Source organism: Chiroxiphia lanceolata, chromosome 8, assembly GCF_009829145.1.
Source record: "Chiroxiphia lanceolata isolate bChiLan1 chromosome 8, bChiLan1.pri, whole genome shotgun sequence".
Lineage (NCBI taxonomy): Eukaryota > Metazoa > Chordata > Aves > Passeriformes > Pipridae > Chiroxiphia > Chiroxiphia lanceolata.
Genome location: NC_045644.1, coordinates 35,804,786 through 35,818,641, shown reverse-complemented (window position 1 = coordinate 35,818,641; position 13,856 = coordinate 35,804,786). Strand labels below are relative to the sequence as shown.

General features: G+C 44.7%; 1 protein-coding gene across 20 annotated transcripts in view; it reads right to left on the bottom strand.

The window, feature by feature from the left end:
• Positions 1-13,856, bottom strand: part of PCDH15 (protocadherin related 15) — a 696,943-nt gene that overhangs the window by 180,897 nt on the left and 502,190 nt on the right. For all 20 annotated transcript variants that reach the window (XR_004358261.1, XM_032694780.1, XM_032694781.1 and 17 more), the window contains 2 exons: positions 5,687-5,795; positions 1,359-1,471 (listed from right to left, as the gene is read on the bottom strand). Coding sequence is in view for 19 of the 20 variants with exons in the window: in XM_032694780.1 (XP_032550671.1) it covers positions 1,359-1,471; positions 5,687-5,795 (222 nt within the window). In the remaining variant the exon portion in view is untranslated. The remainder of the gene's footprint in view (positions 1-1,358; positions 1,472-5,686; positions 5,796-13,856) is intronic.

Genomic DNA, 13,856 nt, shown 5'->3' with positions numbered 1-13,856 from the left:
TTAAATATGTGTTTAAATGTGGTGCAGTTTGAAAGCACGCTCTTTTTTCTCCATGGAATGCCCTGATAAATACAGAAGTGCTCTACTACAAGGCTGCAGAGATTCCTTTCTCTTTTATTTGCCCCTCCAGCTACGAATAAACAGAACAAAACCTCGATTTTCCATCATTAGACAACAACTCCAGGGTCAGGTCGGGACTCTCTGCAAAAGAATCAGATGTAACTCTGCTCTGTTCTCACTGCCACCATCTTTACTGCACTGATTTTTGCAGCCTGGTGCAAACCCCACCTACAGCAAAGCTTTCAGCTTTGTACAATTTGGCTCAAAATAAAATTAACAGCTTAGTACATTTAGCAAGTCAAACGCTGATATTGTCACCTCCTATTCTTTTCCTCTTAATCCTCAAATTGGCAAAGAAAGCAGCAAATTCTGACTATATTTTATACGTGCAGAGCTGGGACTCAGTAACCAGGTGAAGATGTTGAGAGACATGCTGAGACCAGGTTCCTCCAAGCCCTGTCCAACCTGGTCTTGAACCCTTCCAGGGATGAGGAATGGTTTATGGTTTTTCCCATTATCAGGAGCTGATTGAGCTCAGCACTGGTTATGTTTCAGGAGCTTTCTTTCTATTCAGTAGCAGAGCTCTGGACTGAGCTGCTTTATTTTGAATCTAACAAAACCAACACTAAACCAAGAAAACCCCCCACAAAATTGCTACAAGATGTGGAGATGATTTTTTTTGTTGTCCTTGCTCCCAGTATAAGACAAGAGGAACAGGCAGGAACTGATGCCCAGGAAGTTCCAGCTGGACAGGAGAAAGAACTTGTTGGCTGGGCAGTGACACAGCCCTGAAGAGAGAGCAGAGAGGGGCTGGAGTGTCCTCCCTGGGGCTATTCCAGAGCTGTCTGGACACACTCCTGTGCCCTGTGCTCTGGGCTGGCCCTGCTGGAGCAGGGAGGTGGGACCAGATCCCCACTGTGGTCCCTTCCAGCCTGACCCATCCTGGGATCCTGTGAATATTCACTACTCACACATTTATCTGCACCTCTATGAACCTTCAGCACAGGAACACGTGAAACAGAAACAAAATGCATTCTCAGGAGCCATAAAAAGCAAACAGACAAGTGATACTTAGTTTGTTAATACAATATAACATGAACTGTTGGGACTCTGCCATGATTCATTCCCTTTTCTCAAATACTTCACACCCTTGTTCCCCTTGATGGTGTTAAATGATGCCTGACAGGCTAAAAATGAAAAGAGAGCACTGCAGGAAAGACAAGCAAGCCCACCCCACATTTTCTTCAGGGCTTTTTGTTCTCAAAAGAATATAGAAAGATGAATTCAGCCAAAATTACCTTAATAACCAAGTCAAACTTCTGGTGTAAATCCCTATTTATTGGCTTGAGGAGTGTCAGTTCAGCTGTTGTGAGATTCATATGGAAATACTGTGGATAATCCTCAGGGGTACCTGCAAGAAAGACATTGAGGTTTGCATAAATGTGAAAGGTTTAGTTCAACAATGTATTTATTTTACTCATTAGTCATCAAAGGAACAAAACCTAATCCTGTTATTGTAAGGATAAAATATTGCACATCATGTGTACATGGAGCTTAAGGATACTACTAAGTAATGTGTTTAATATTACCATTATGTCCCTGCTGTCCCTGACCACGAAGATTCTTCTCAACTGGGAATCCCCAGGTGCTTGATAACAACAGGAGCATTATTAATAGCATAGAAGTAATATATATAAGTAATAGCATAAATGATAATTGTACAATATAAAAACACATAGGCCATTTTAAAAATCCTTCTAAGAAATGAAGTTTCTCATCAGGGAGGAGGCACCAGATGAAACATCTTCCATTTATTGCCAGCTGGAAATGGTGTCTTCATGGCTGGGGACTTCCAGGATAGTCTCCAAACCAGTGGAGGCACCAGAGCCTGAGCAGATGTGGGATGTCATGGAAATTGAGTAAGGGCCCTGAAAGGCTGGCACAGCCATTACCCCGCTGGGCCTGGCACCTGCAGCCCAAAAACCTTCCAAAGGGCTCCTGCTGGAGCCAGGCAGATACAGGAGGAGGGAAGGACTCAGCTGCTGGGATTTAGAGCCACGTGACTCTCAAAGAAATGGCACAAAAGGACTCCAATACTCAAAGCATTGGTACCAAAGGGCTCAGAGAGCCACAGTGTTGACACACAGCACAAACCCTGGCACCTCCCAGCTTGGCAGCGTTGGGAGAGCATCCCAGGAAACCAAAACACCGATTATAAACCTAAGCTCTGGAGGAATTTAGGTCTGGGAATAGTCCTGTGCAGCAGCTGAGGGGCAGAAAGCGCTGCTGGCTCGTGGGATGAACGTCCCAGGAAGTGCCCTGAGCCAGGAGAGCAGGACAAACCTTGCCATACCAAATCCTGAATCCAGCCAGGATTGAAGCACAACAGGGCAGAAGATTCAACACAAGAAAAGACCACTTTCCTGAAAAATGGTGCTGTTACGTGTTCACCTTTCAAGAGGAATGGTTAGAAACTGCTCTTAAAAAGCCAGAAGCTGCCTCAGGAGATGGATCACTGTCCAGACTTCATGGGCAATAATTTCATTTGCAGCTCCTCAAATGACAACCAGTTGCCAGATATATAAATTATATATATATATAGTGTATACATATATATATATATATGGGGTTTTTTCTGTGACTATCTTGATATACACGTATGTCATCGACCCAAAAAGCAGCAGAAGAACTACTGTGGATTATTCTTTCTACTACACCACCACCATCAATGCAGAGCTTCAAGTTCCAAGTCCTGCCTTTTAAATTCAGCTCCTAATTAATTCATCTAATTCTTTAAGAGCACAAGGCACCCAGCAGGAGCTCCCAGTTTTTGGCAGGTAACAGACTGCTGTGGTCTTAGAGGCTTCACATCACCAGGGCTGATGCTGAAGCTAAAAAAAAAAAAAAAATCAAGATATTAAGGACTAAATGCCAAAGTAGAAAAGAAGAGGTTCCCTGAAGGAGAAAATTATGGAGGGGAGGAGTTTGCTTTTCTTGGAGCCAGAGGAGGGGTTTTGTGGGACATGGTGCTTCCAAAGGCATCAGGGAGCACACAGGGATGGAGAGGAGCCCCCCAAAAATGCTGGGGCGGGGGGGTGTGTGGCTCTTTAGTTAAAATATCAACCAAATAAAACAGTCACTTGTGCAAACTGGCAGCAGAAATCACAGAGACAGTTCCAGGGTCAGAAGCTGGCAATTTAAAGGAAAATTTAACTTTTCTCGAGGACCAGCCCCAGGGGATAAAAAAAGGCTTAAAATTACTCATAAAAATAATATTTTACTAGTAATTTACTAGGAAATATAGTAAAATTTATTAATAAAAATGGTATTACTAATAAAAATAAGGGGAGGTGGGTTTGCTTCACACTTGGTATGTCCAGGCACCATATGTGGCTCTACTGCAAGGCCCAAATAAATTAATTAACGTTCCTGAAAGTGAAGGATGAGAAAAATTAGTGCACTACAAAAAGAAAAAAAATTCCAAATATCATGTTTCCAAATGTTAAACATTGGGAATCCACAGTGCCCAAAGCAGAGGCCAGGATTTGTACAGGTGTGAAGGGGAGGATGAAAAAAGGGGAAAAGAAGAACCAAATAGAACAGTCAAATCAAATAAACTTCAAAAGCATTCTCATATTCAGTAAGTAGCCAAATCCCTCATTTTATGGTCACAGTTCAAACTTTGCAGTGTTTAAAAAAGACAAATCCAAAGATATTAAGAAGTATATTTAGAACTAAAGCAAGTTACTAAATCCACGTAACAAGAAATACCTGCAAAGGCCTTTTTCCTGTGAAACTACTTAATATTTTCTGAGGCTAAAATATAAATAGCACTGCAATCCTGGCAAAGATGAAGGCAGGCTTAAAATCTAAAAAGAAATACGTTGGAAGACTAAAGGGGAAAAAATAAGAAGGTTTAAAAAAAAAAAAAAAAAGGAAAACCAGAACAACAAGAGAACAGAAAAAAATAAGAGAAGGGAAGGGAAGGAAAAAAGAAAAAAAAGGAAAAAAATAAAGTAAAAATGGAAAGAAGGAAAAGAGGGGAAAAAGAATGAAGGAAAAAAGAAAAGATAAGGAAACAAGAAAGGAGGGAGGGAGGAAAGAAGAAAGGCAAGAAAGACAGAAAGAAAGAAGAACGAAAGAGAAAAAAGAAAGAAAGAAAGAAAGGAAAGAAAAGAAGAAAAGAAGGAAAGAAGAAAAGAAAGAAAGAAGAAAAGAAAGACGGAAAAAATGAGGAAAGAAGGCAAAAGGAAGAAAAAAGGAGGGAAACCAAGGAAAAAAGGAAAGAAGTAAAAACAGTAAGAAAAGAGAAGGAAAAAAAGAAAGAAGGAAAAAAGAAAGAAGGAAAAAAGAAAGAAGGAAAAAAGAAAGAGCCTGTCCATTGAAGAATTCCCCAAACCCAACCAAACTCCTGGAACACATCATCCTGAATTATTTCTTGGAGGTCAAACCAGTCACTCCTATATCAACAATATCCCAGGTCAGTGAAACACAATCTTTAATAATTTCACTCTTGAAGAGCTTTGTCAGTTCTGCAAAGAACTTTAAAAAACTGGCCTAACCGTGGCACTGGGGCAGAGCTGTCACAGCAGAGCTGCTGATCAGCCAAGTCTAACTAAGCCAAGTCCATTTGCAGACATAAATCCACCCAGGATTTACTCTACAAATGGCTCCCAATCTCCTCCCAGAGCAGTTTTGCTGGTCTGCCAGATTTGGATCCAGGTGCAGCCCAAAGGAATCCAGTTGGCTCCATGGCTTCCCCGCAAAAACCCCAATTGTGCTCCAGGAGGAGGCTGAACTCAGCTGTGGTTCTATGACACAGAAGCAGCTTTTGTTTTATGACAGGCAAAGGTGCTCAAGGTGCTCATTAAAGTCTTTACTTGCACCTCCCCCTGGGTGAGAAAACCATGGAGCTGCAGTTTAACTCAGGAAACACCACAAAGATGTGATTCCACAGAACACCCCCTCTTCAAATCCCACAGAGATGCCTCCAAAGTCAGCGTGTGGACTTTGGGAAGAGCAGGGCAGGTGGAGCACTGCAACTGCCAACCACCCTCAGGCCTTTCCCTTATCACATCCTACAAGCAGAGTGACTGGGAACAAATGCCAGGCACAGGGAAGTAGCAGGAAAACAAAAGACATGGCCAAAAACCAGCACAAACAACTAAACAAACATTAAACTACAAGGGAAAGCACAGGAGCTCACAGGCAGCACAACTGGAGGTGGATGCAGTGAGCCCCTTTAAGCTGCTCTGTGCCAGGAGCCTTTTGGGATGAAACCTGCTCTAATTGCCTTTCTTTAGCCTCTTTTATTGGGCCTGTGAATGAAAAACACACCCCAGCAGAGCTATGAGAACTCAGAGTCTCTCTCCTTTCACTTGTTGTGTTGCCCCATTCACTAAACCAGACAATTACGGATTCAATCTGAATAAATAATAATAAATACCCATCTGAAATAAACTTCTCCATGGCAGTTAAACACAAACAGGTAGAACAACGATTTCAAACATCCCACTGACGACAACAGGACTTTTTATTAGGTTTCCACTCTCCCAGGCAACCTTTTTGTGGCTGGTCATAACAAAGAGCCTGATTGTGAGGGATAGGAAGAGGAGCAGACACCAACCAACTAGGATGGAATAGAGGATGCCGGGTCGATCGGAAGGAGGCTGGATGTTTCGGTCCTGATCTATGGCTTGGATGGGTGGAGTGACACTGATGGGATTCACACGTGCCTGAAATGAAAAATCAGATTGGAAACAGAGAAATTAGAAAGCCAGTAGGCAGATCTGCAGGTTTAGCACAAAAACATCTCACTGGAAAGGGTATTTGCTGAAACTAGAGGAGAAAAAACCCCTCATAATTAAGGGGATACTTACAGCTCCAGGCTCTCTTTAAATAAAAATTAAGTAGGCAACACACACATTTCTAAAGCAACCTCCTTTTTTGGAAAAACACATTTGTGATAGATCTCTGAGGAAACGAATCAAAGAATCACAGAATGGTTTGGGTTGGAAGGAACCCTAAAGATCAACTGACTCCTACCCCCTGCCATGGGCAGGGACACCTTTCACTAGCCCAGGTTGCTCCAAGCCCTGTCCAACCTGGCCTTGGACACTTCCAGGCATCCAGGGGCAGCCACAGCTTCTCTGGGCAATGGTGAGTTTAAAACTATCCTTAGCAAATGGGATTGGTTTTGTTGTGAGTGTGTTTCTGATGGAGGTTTTTCTGAGATCACTTGAAGCCCAAGTGATCTATAAATCTAAAAATAGCATTTCAGTCTTGGTCAGTTTTGTACCCAGTCTTTTCTCTTGACATTTAACTTTTATGCAGTCCTAAAGCATTTTAAAAATTCAAACAGATGTCAAATATATCTTCTCTCTTTCTTTCTGCCTATTTTGAGCTCAGCACATTATGCTTTTAAGAGTTTAATTCTTCAAAGAGTCCAAAGTGGAAAGGGAAAACTGCCTCACCTCCAATTCCTGGGCTTGGGCTCCTCCTCCTGGCTCACCCCTTTTCCCTCTAGTTTTATCATCAGGCATCACTAAAGCTCTCACAGATTCCTTCCAGTTCTCAGCAGGTGGATTTCTGAAGGCTGTGCCAAAATTTGGCCAAGTGTGGACTTGTCTCATTCCTATTCCTATGCTAAATTTCAAGTTCCCTCTTGCAGAACACGGAGAGTTGGAGCTGTGCAAAGCAGAGGGTGCCAGAACCAGTTGTATGTGGAGAAAAAAAGGCATCTGGTTTTTCACAGAGATCATTAAACATTTTTGTCATGCAAGTAAACATTCCAAGGGGATGCAAGACTGGGGCACACACATCCATGGATGGCTGCATTTCTAGTTGGTTAAGCAGCCAAAGTCACTGGAACTGCTCTTTCAGAGTTGGGAATGGCAGCTCTGGGGTTACTCCTGGAGACTGGACTGACAGACAAGCCTTCAGTGCTTTCTCTGGCAACCCCTGGGATCAATCCAGGCTGGGGATGAGCAGATGGAGCAGCCCTGGCAGAAGGCCCTGGGGGTGCTGGTGGGGCAGAGGCTGGACCTGCCCCGGCCCAGAAACCCCCCGTGCCCTGGGCTGATCCCCCAGCGTGGGCAGCAGGGCAGGGGGGGATTCTGCCCCTCTGCCCCTCAGGGGAGACCCCCCTGCAGAGCTGCTCCAGCCCTGGGAACAGCACAGCAAGGACATGGAGCTGCTGGAGCCAGTCCAGAGGAGGCCCCAAGAGGATCAGAGGGCTGGAGTAGCTCTTCTGTTCTAGTTGAACAGAAGAAAGACATTTTATCCCATGCTGCCACCCTTATATCGGCTGCTCAGAACCAAAGCACTCGGCTGAACACAAAGAAGTTTTATAAGAAAAGGAAGTATAAGAAAACCAAGAATAAAAAGGGAAATCCATTTCATTTTTATCCCATATAAGCTGTTTTTCCTAGTACTGTACTGGAATGGGCCACTCATGAGCTAGAAGATACCGTGCTCCAAGATCAGTCTCCATCTGCTGAAATGTTTAGGGGAAGAATTACAGAATCCCAGAATGGTTTGGGTTGGAAGCGGCTTTAAAGCTCATCTCATTCCACCCCCTGCCATGGGCAGGGACACCTCCCACTGGCCCAGGTTGCTCCAACCTGGCCTTGGACACTTCCAGGGATCCAGGGGCAGCCACAGCTTCTCTGGGCAACCTGTGCCAGGGCCTCCCCACCCTCCCAGGGAACAGTTTTTTCCCCATATCTAACCTAAATTTCCTCTCTTTCAGTTTGATGCCATTTCCCCTTGTCCTGTCACTGCAGTTCCTGATGAACTGTCCCTCTTCAGCTTCCCTGTAAGCCTTCAGATATTGGAATGTTTCTGGCAGGTCTCCACAAAACCTTCTCCTCTCCAGGCTGAACAGCCCCAACTTTAATAATTTAAAGCTGTTTTGAATCAAATAGGCTGATGTGCCTTTGAAGCAAAACTCAAAGTACTTTCATATTGTTCAAATAATCCACAGATAATGCAAGTATTTCATTCAGATTTATAAATTAGAACTCTGAAAACAGAACAAACCAAAGAAGCAGCCATGAAGTATGTTAATAAATGTGTAAAAGCACATTAATAAATTTACCAAAGTACACGTAGGAAGTTCTGGAAGGTGAACATATACTTTTAATCAAAAATAATGATTTTTAAAAAATTGTAGTCAAAACATGCTTTGATCCATAGCAGGAATAACTATGATCCTTACACAGGTATCCAACATTCCTGCAAGAGGCCAAAAAACCCTCTACAAGGGTCGTTCTCAGCCTGGAAGATGAGCTTCCTGAGGAAGTGGAAGCTTATTAAAAGGAGGGAAAACAGAGCAGTGAAAGAGTGAGATGTCTGAGGGGCCCAGGAGTGCCTAAGGACACTCAGAGGCAAAACAAAAGCTGGTGGGGGGGAGTTTATTGAGAGAGGCTTAAAAAGATGCAAGGAAAGGGAGCACGGAGACACAGCAGGGCAGGAACATCACTCGGAATGAACAGACGGCCCTCAAAAACCAGCCTCTTCCAAGAGAGGAACATAAAAGGGTTCACAAGCTCTGGCAGAAGCAGGTGATTAAAAAACAAACAAGCCAGGAGAACTCGTCAGTTCTGTGGCAAAATATGCAGTAATTTACTTACTTTTTCCTCATTAGGGAAAAGATCTCTCAGTTATTGGCTTGGAGATTAGTAGACTTCCAGGGGCTTCAACGTGGCACAACACAGCACTGGGCAGGCCAAAAACCAGAACCCAAAGCCTGACTAGCAAATGTTATCAGAAATATTAAATTTTTAAAAAAATCCTTCTTCAAACAGAAGCGTGATGGGGAACCTGCCAGGGAGTCTGCAGGGCCAGGACATGATCAAGGAAAAATAATATTAAATTTAAAAAAAAAAAGCTCAGAGAGAATAAGGGAGTAGCACAAACCCCAGTTTTTTCCCTTTCTTTTGTGTTCATTGTGGAAGAACTCTGATGTGTCCCTGTGGCAGCACTTTCTCCAAGTGGGATGACTTGCAGGTCCTGCAGAAAGTCGTGGCCTTCAGAGATGTTATGGAGTTAAGGCAAGTTAAGAGTCACGAGGCCAAGAGCAGATGGGTTTCTAAATGAAGGCAAGAGGGATTCCTGTGAACTTGTGCTAAGGAATGTCCTGCTTCAAAGTGCTTTGGATATAGGGAAGAGATTGTTCCCTGTGAGGGTGGGGAGGCCCTGGCACAGGTTGCCCAGAGAAGCTGTGGCTGCCCCTGGATCCCTGGAAGTGTCCAAGGCCAGGTTGGACGGGGCTTGGAGCAACCTGGGCTAGTGGGAGTTGTCCCTGCCCATGGCAGGGGGTGCAATGAGATGAGCTTTAAGGTCCCTTCCAACCCAAACCATTCTCTGAGTCTAAGACTTTAAAGCTTAAGGGCTGTAAGGACAGAGCACTGACAAGCTTTCCCTCAGTTCTTGACAACAGAAATCCCAAAGAATACAGATGTCTAAGTGGGATAACATCATATTATGAGAAAAATAATGACTGACAGAAATTTCCTGTACTTTTTTTTCTTACCTGAAAAATACATTAAAGAATCTGAAGCAAACCAGCACATCCTTGACTAGTCCCAAACCTCTGCCTGCATTTGTGCAAGAGTGTTTTAGGCTCCTACTAAGGAGAGTGAACAAAGGGAACAACTGATATTTTTAATTAATTTATTAACATGGTGCTTAATAAATTTAGGACTACAGCTACTTTTTTTTTTTCCAAAGATTTTGTATGCACAGAGAAGGTTTAGATTAGATATAAGGAAAAAAAATCTTCCCTGTGAGGGTGGGGAGGCCCTGGCACAGGTTGCCCAGAGAAGCTGTGGCTGCCCCTGGATCCCTGGAAGTGTCCAAGGTCAGGTCAGATGGGGTTTGGAGCAACCTGGGCTAGTGGAAGGTGTCCCTGCCCATGGCAGGGGGTGGAATGAGGTTTAAGGTCCCTTCCAACCCAGGCCATTTTATGATTCTATTATTCTATCTCTGTTCTTTTATTTAAAATATTTTAAGATGTGCACAAAGGCCAGACTTTCAATAGAAGGATATGCACAATATCTCATTTTTTTTCAAGGTAGAAGCCCACAATGATCATTTCACAGTTGATAGCAAGGACAGCTCTGCTGTCAAAAATCAGATTTTCTATCTTTCCCATGGTCTATCTGAGATGCAATGCTAACTTTGCCAACTGTACTTATTCATGGAGAACTTCTTCCTCTGGGGAAGATGAGAAGAAAAAGAAAGGAAATGGCATATTTTTAGATTTGGAATAACAACATGATTTTCTGCTTGGAGCTGGCTTTTCATTTGTGGGGTTTTCCGTGGGGTCCTTTGGTTTTAATTGCTTATTGCCACGAAAATTATTGTGTTCTGGGAAACTGAAACAAAGTTAACCTTCCTCAGCTTGGCCACTGCCTGTTTTGTGAGCAGGTAATTTATTCCCAAGAACTGCCTTGTACATGACTGAAGACAACACCCCATGAAGCAGCTGCAGGTTGCCTCAGGTGATGCTGCTGTGATGATTCACTGCCTGCCCAGAGGTGCCCCTGGGATCAGGGGCCAGGGCCACCACACAGGCAGAAGTAAACACTGCCAAATGCTGGAAGAGATAAAACTACATCAAAAGGAAGAGTTCCCAAACTTTGGTTTGGATTCACCAAGGTGAGACTCCCATCAGAGCCTGCAAGGAATCCACTGCCAGAAGGGACAAAACCATCGCTGGAGTTTATTGTTGGAGTCAAACAGAGCAAAACATCTCCTACCCACGAGTCACACTGAAGACTAAGTTATTAGGGCAAACACAGAGACCAGGAAAGAATTAAAACTGAGACATGGAGCTGTTGGAGCAGCTCCAGAGGAGATGCCCAAGGGATGGAGCAGCTCTGGGAGCAGCAAAGGCTGAGGGAGCTGGGGCTGTTCAGCCTCCAGAGCAGAGCCTGAGAGGGGCCCTCAGCCATGTCTGGAGGGGCTGCAGGGAGGGGGCAGAGGATGGAGCAGGCTCTGCTCGGGGGGGCCCAGCAATGGCACAGGAGGAACGGGCAGGAACTGATGCCCAGGAAGTTCCAGCTGGACAGGAGGAAGAACTTGTTGGCTGGGCAGTGCCCCAGCCCTGAAGAGAGAGCAGAGAGGGGCTGGAGTGTCCTCCCTGGGGCTATTCCAGAGCTGTCTGGACACACTCCTGTGCCCTGTGCTCTGGGCTGGCCCTGCTGGAGCAGGGAGGTGGCACCAGATGTCCACCGTGGTCCCTTCCAACCTGACCCATCCTGGGATCCTGCAATAGCACAATTAGTTCCCAGCAGACATTTCACACCAGCATTTTACACCCTGAGAAGTATTATTTTTACAGGAAGCTGTAACTGTGGCCAGTGAACTTCAAACAAAGCCTAGAGACCTTCAACATTCACCATTCTCATAGCTCAGCTGATGAATTTGCTGATAAAGACAGCAGAACTCTCCTCCCTATGGCAAACAAGGGTGAGAAGCTTTTTTTCAGATGGAAAATATTAGGAAAGCCCCATGGTGACATCCAAAACCCAGGGAGACCTACACTGTTAAACCAACAAAGTTCTTGATGAACTGATGAATCATTATGGTCAAACTGGTTCACCTTGTGCTTTCCTGAGGTTCCAACACAAGCTGTAAATGGGAAATGGGCTCAGTTCTATCCGTGCTGTGCAGAGCTGCCTACAACTATTGCCAGCACACGGCACAAAAACAGCAGCAAGAGCTGCAAAACCATTCCAACATCATTTCTTGCTGCTGCTTCAGATGCTTTGCCAGTCCAACAAGGGCTGTGATAAAAACCTAGCAAGCAGAAATCCATCACAGAGTATGTCAGCAAAACACCGAAAATATTTCAACAGAGTTATCCAACCACAAATGAAGGAAATCCAAAAAGAAAGAATCACACTAGAAAAGTATATCCAGCTGAAGAAACCACCAAAAGCTCGTCATCAGTCATGTCAAATCTCCTATTTGCAGGATCTCAACACTCTCCCTCTTTTCTTGCCTTCCCACTGACAGCTACACGTGCCCACAGGTCCTGCCTTTGATCAGGAGCAGACCCAAGGGACGCAGAGCAGAAATTCCTGGGCTGCTCTTTGAGGGCTGATGTGACACAAAGATGCCCAAGATCCAGGGTGAACGGGATCTTCTGACCCTTCCCTTTGCCACAACACAGAAACCTAAACTTTTGGGCTAAAGCTGAACGCTGATATTTTGAAAGAAAACCCCCCCAGCACAGATTGAAAACACCTTTCAAAGAGAATAAATTCTCTGCAGAAAATTGTTTGATCAAGTTGTCACAGGAGTTGAAGAGGTTTGTACAACAAAAATCCTGGGCCTGGAAACTGCTCCCCAAAAAAGGGTAAAACAACACGTGGGAACCACATCTATGTTGCTCAGCCCTAGAGATTCACAGCAAATTCACCTAATTTGTACTTCTTAGAACCACAGAATTGTTTAGGATGAAAAAGACCTTTAAGATCATCCAGTCCCACCATCAACCAGCACCACCACCATGTTCACCACTAACTCATGTCCCCAAGTGTCACATCTACACGTTTTTTGAACACTTCCAGGGATGGGGACTCCACCACTCCCTCGTTTGTACACACACCTGTGGGATCATCAAGTGTTAAAATAATACTTCTTACCACCAAATGATGCTGCAGAGTCCAAGCAGATCCTGTCAAATGTCCCCACTTGATATGAAAATGAGCAGCATTGACAGCATCCCTGGGGATTAGTTCTGCTGTGGAACAGTTGGCTGGAAGGACATTTTTGTCCCTGCCATTAATGAAACAGGAACAGCTCAGCCAGGGGAATAAAGGTACAAACTGCTAAAAGTTGTTACGTTCAAACATATGTATATGCAGAAAGTAATAATAATGGGGGGTGATCATGGAATCATGGAATGGTTTGGGTTGGAAGGGACCTAAAAGCCCATCTCATTCCACCCCCTGCCATGGGCAGGGACACCTCCCACTAGCCCAGGTTGCTCCAGCCTGGCCTTGGACATTTCCAGGGCAGCCACAGCTTCTCTGGGCAACCTGTGCCAGGGCCTCCCCACCCTCACAGGAAGGAAGGCTATTGCTTCCCCATATCCCATCTAACCCTGTCCTGCCCTCTGGCAGTGGGAAGCCATTCCCCCTTGTCCTGGCACTCCAGGCCCTTGGAAAAAGTCTCTCTCCATGTTTCTTGCAGGCTCCCTTCAGGCCCTGGAAGGACACAACTGGGTCACCCCAAAGCTTCTCCTCTCCAGGCTGAACAATCCCAACTCTCCCAGCCTTTCCTCCCAGCAGAGCTGTTCCAGCCCTCTGACCATCTTGGGGCCTCCCCTGGACTCACTCCAGCAGCTCCATGTCCTTGCTGTGCTGTTCCCCAGGGCTGATCTGCAAGCTTAAATCAAATCTAACTTTTCTCTTTCTTCATTTTGCAGAAGTTCACCTTCATTTCCAGAAGCCACAGATAAATAGCACAGACAAAAGCAGGTCTCATTTATGCAGTTGGGATGTGGGGACTGACCCCTCATGTCTTCTCTGGGGGTACAAGAACTGTTTTAGGGACCAATGGGGAAAATTAAGGCATGAGATTGATTATTCAAAAGGCATCTACTTTCTGATTTCAGCACTGCCATTGTCAAACAGCTCGTAGCACCTTCTTTAGTTGTTCAATATAATCCATGGCTGCTGCATTCTTAGTTTGCTGTCGTGGCCAATGTTTATGTAGTTTATTTAAATGAAAACAGTAAAATTCAAATATCCTGACAGATTGGGTTGTTAACAGAGTAAGCT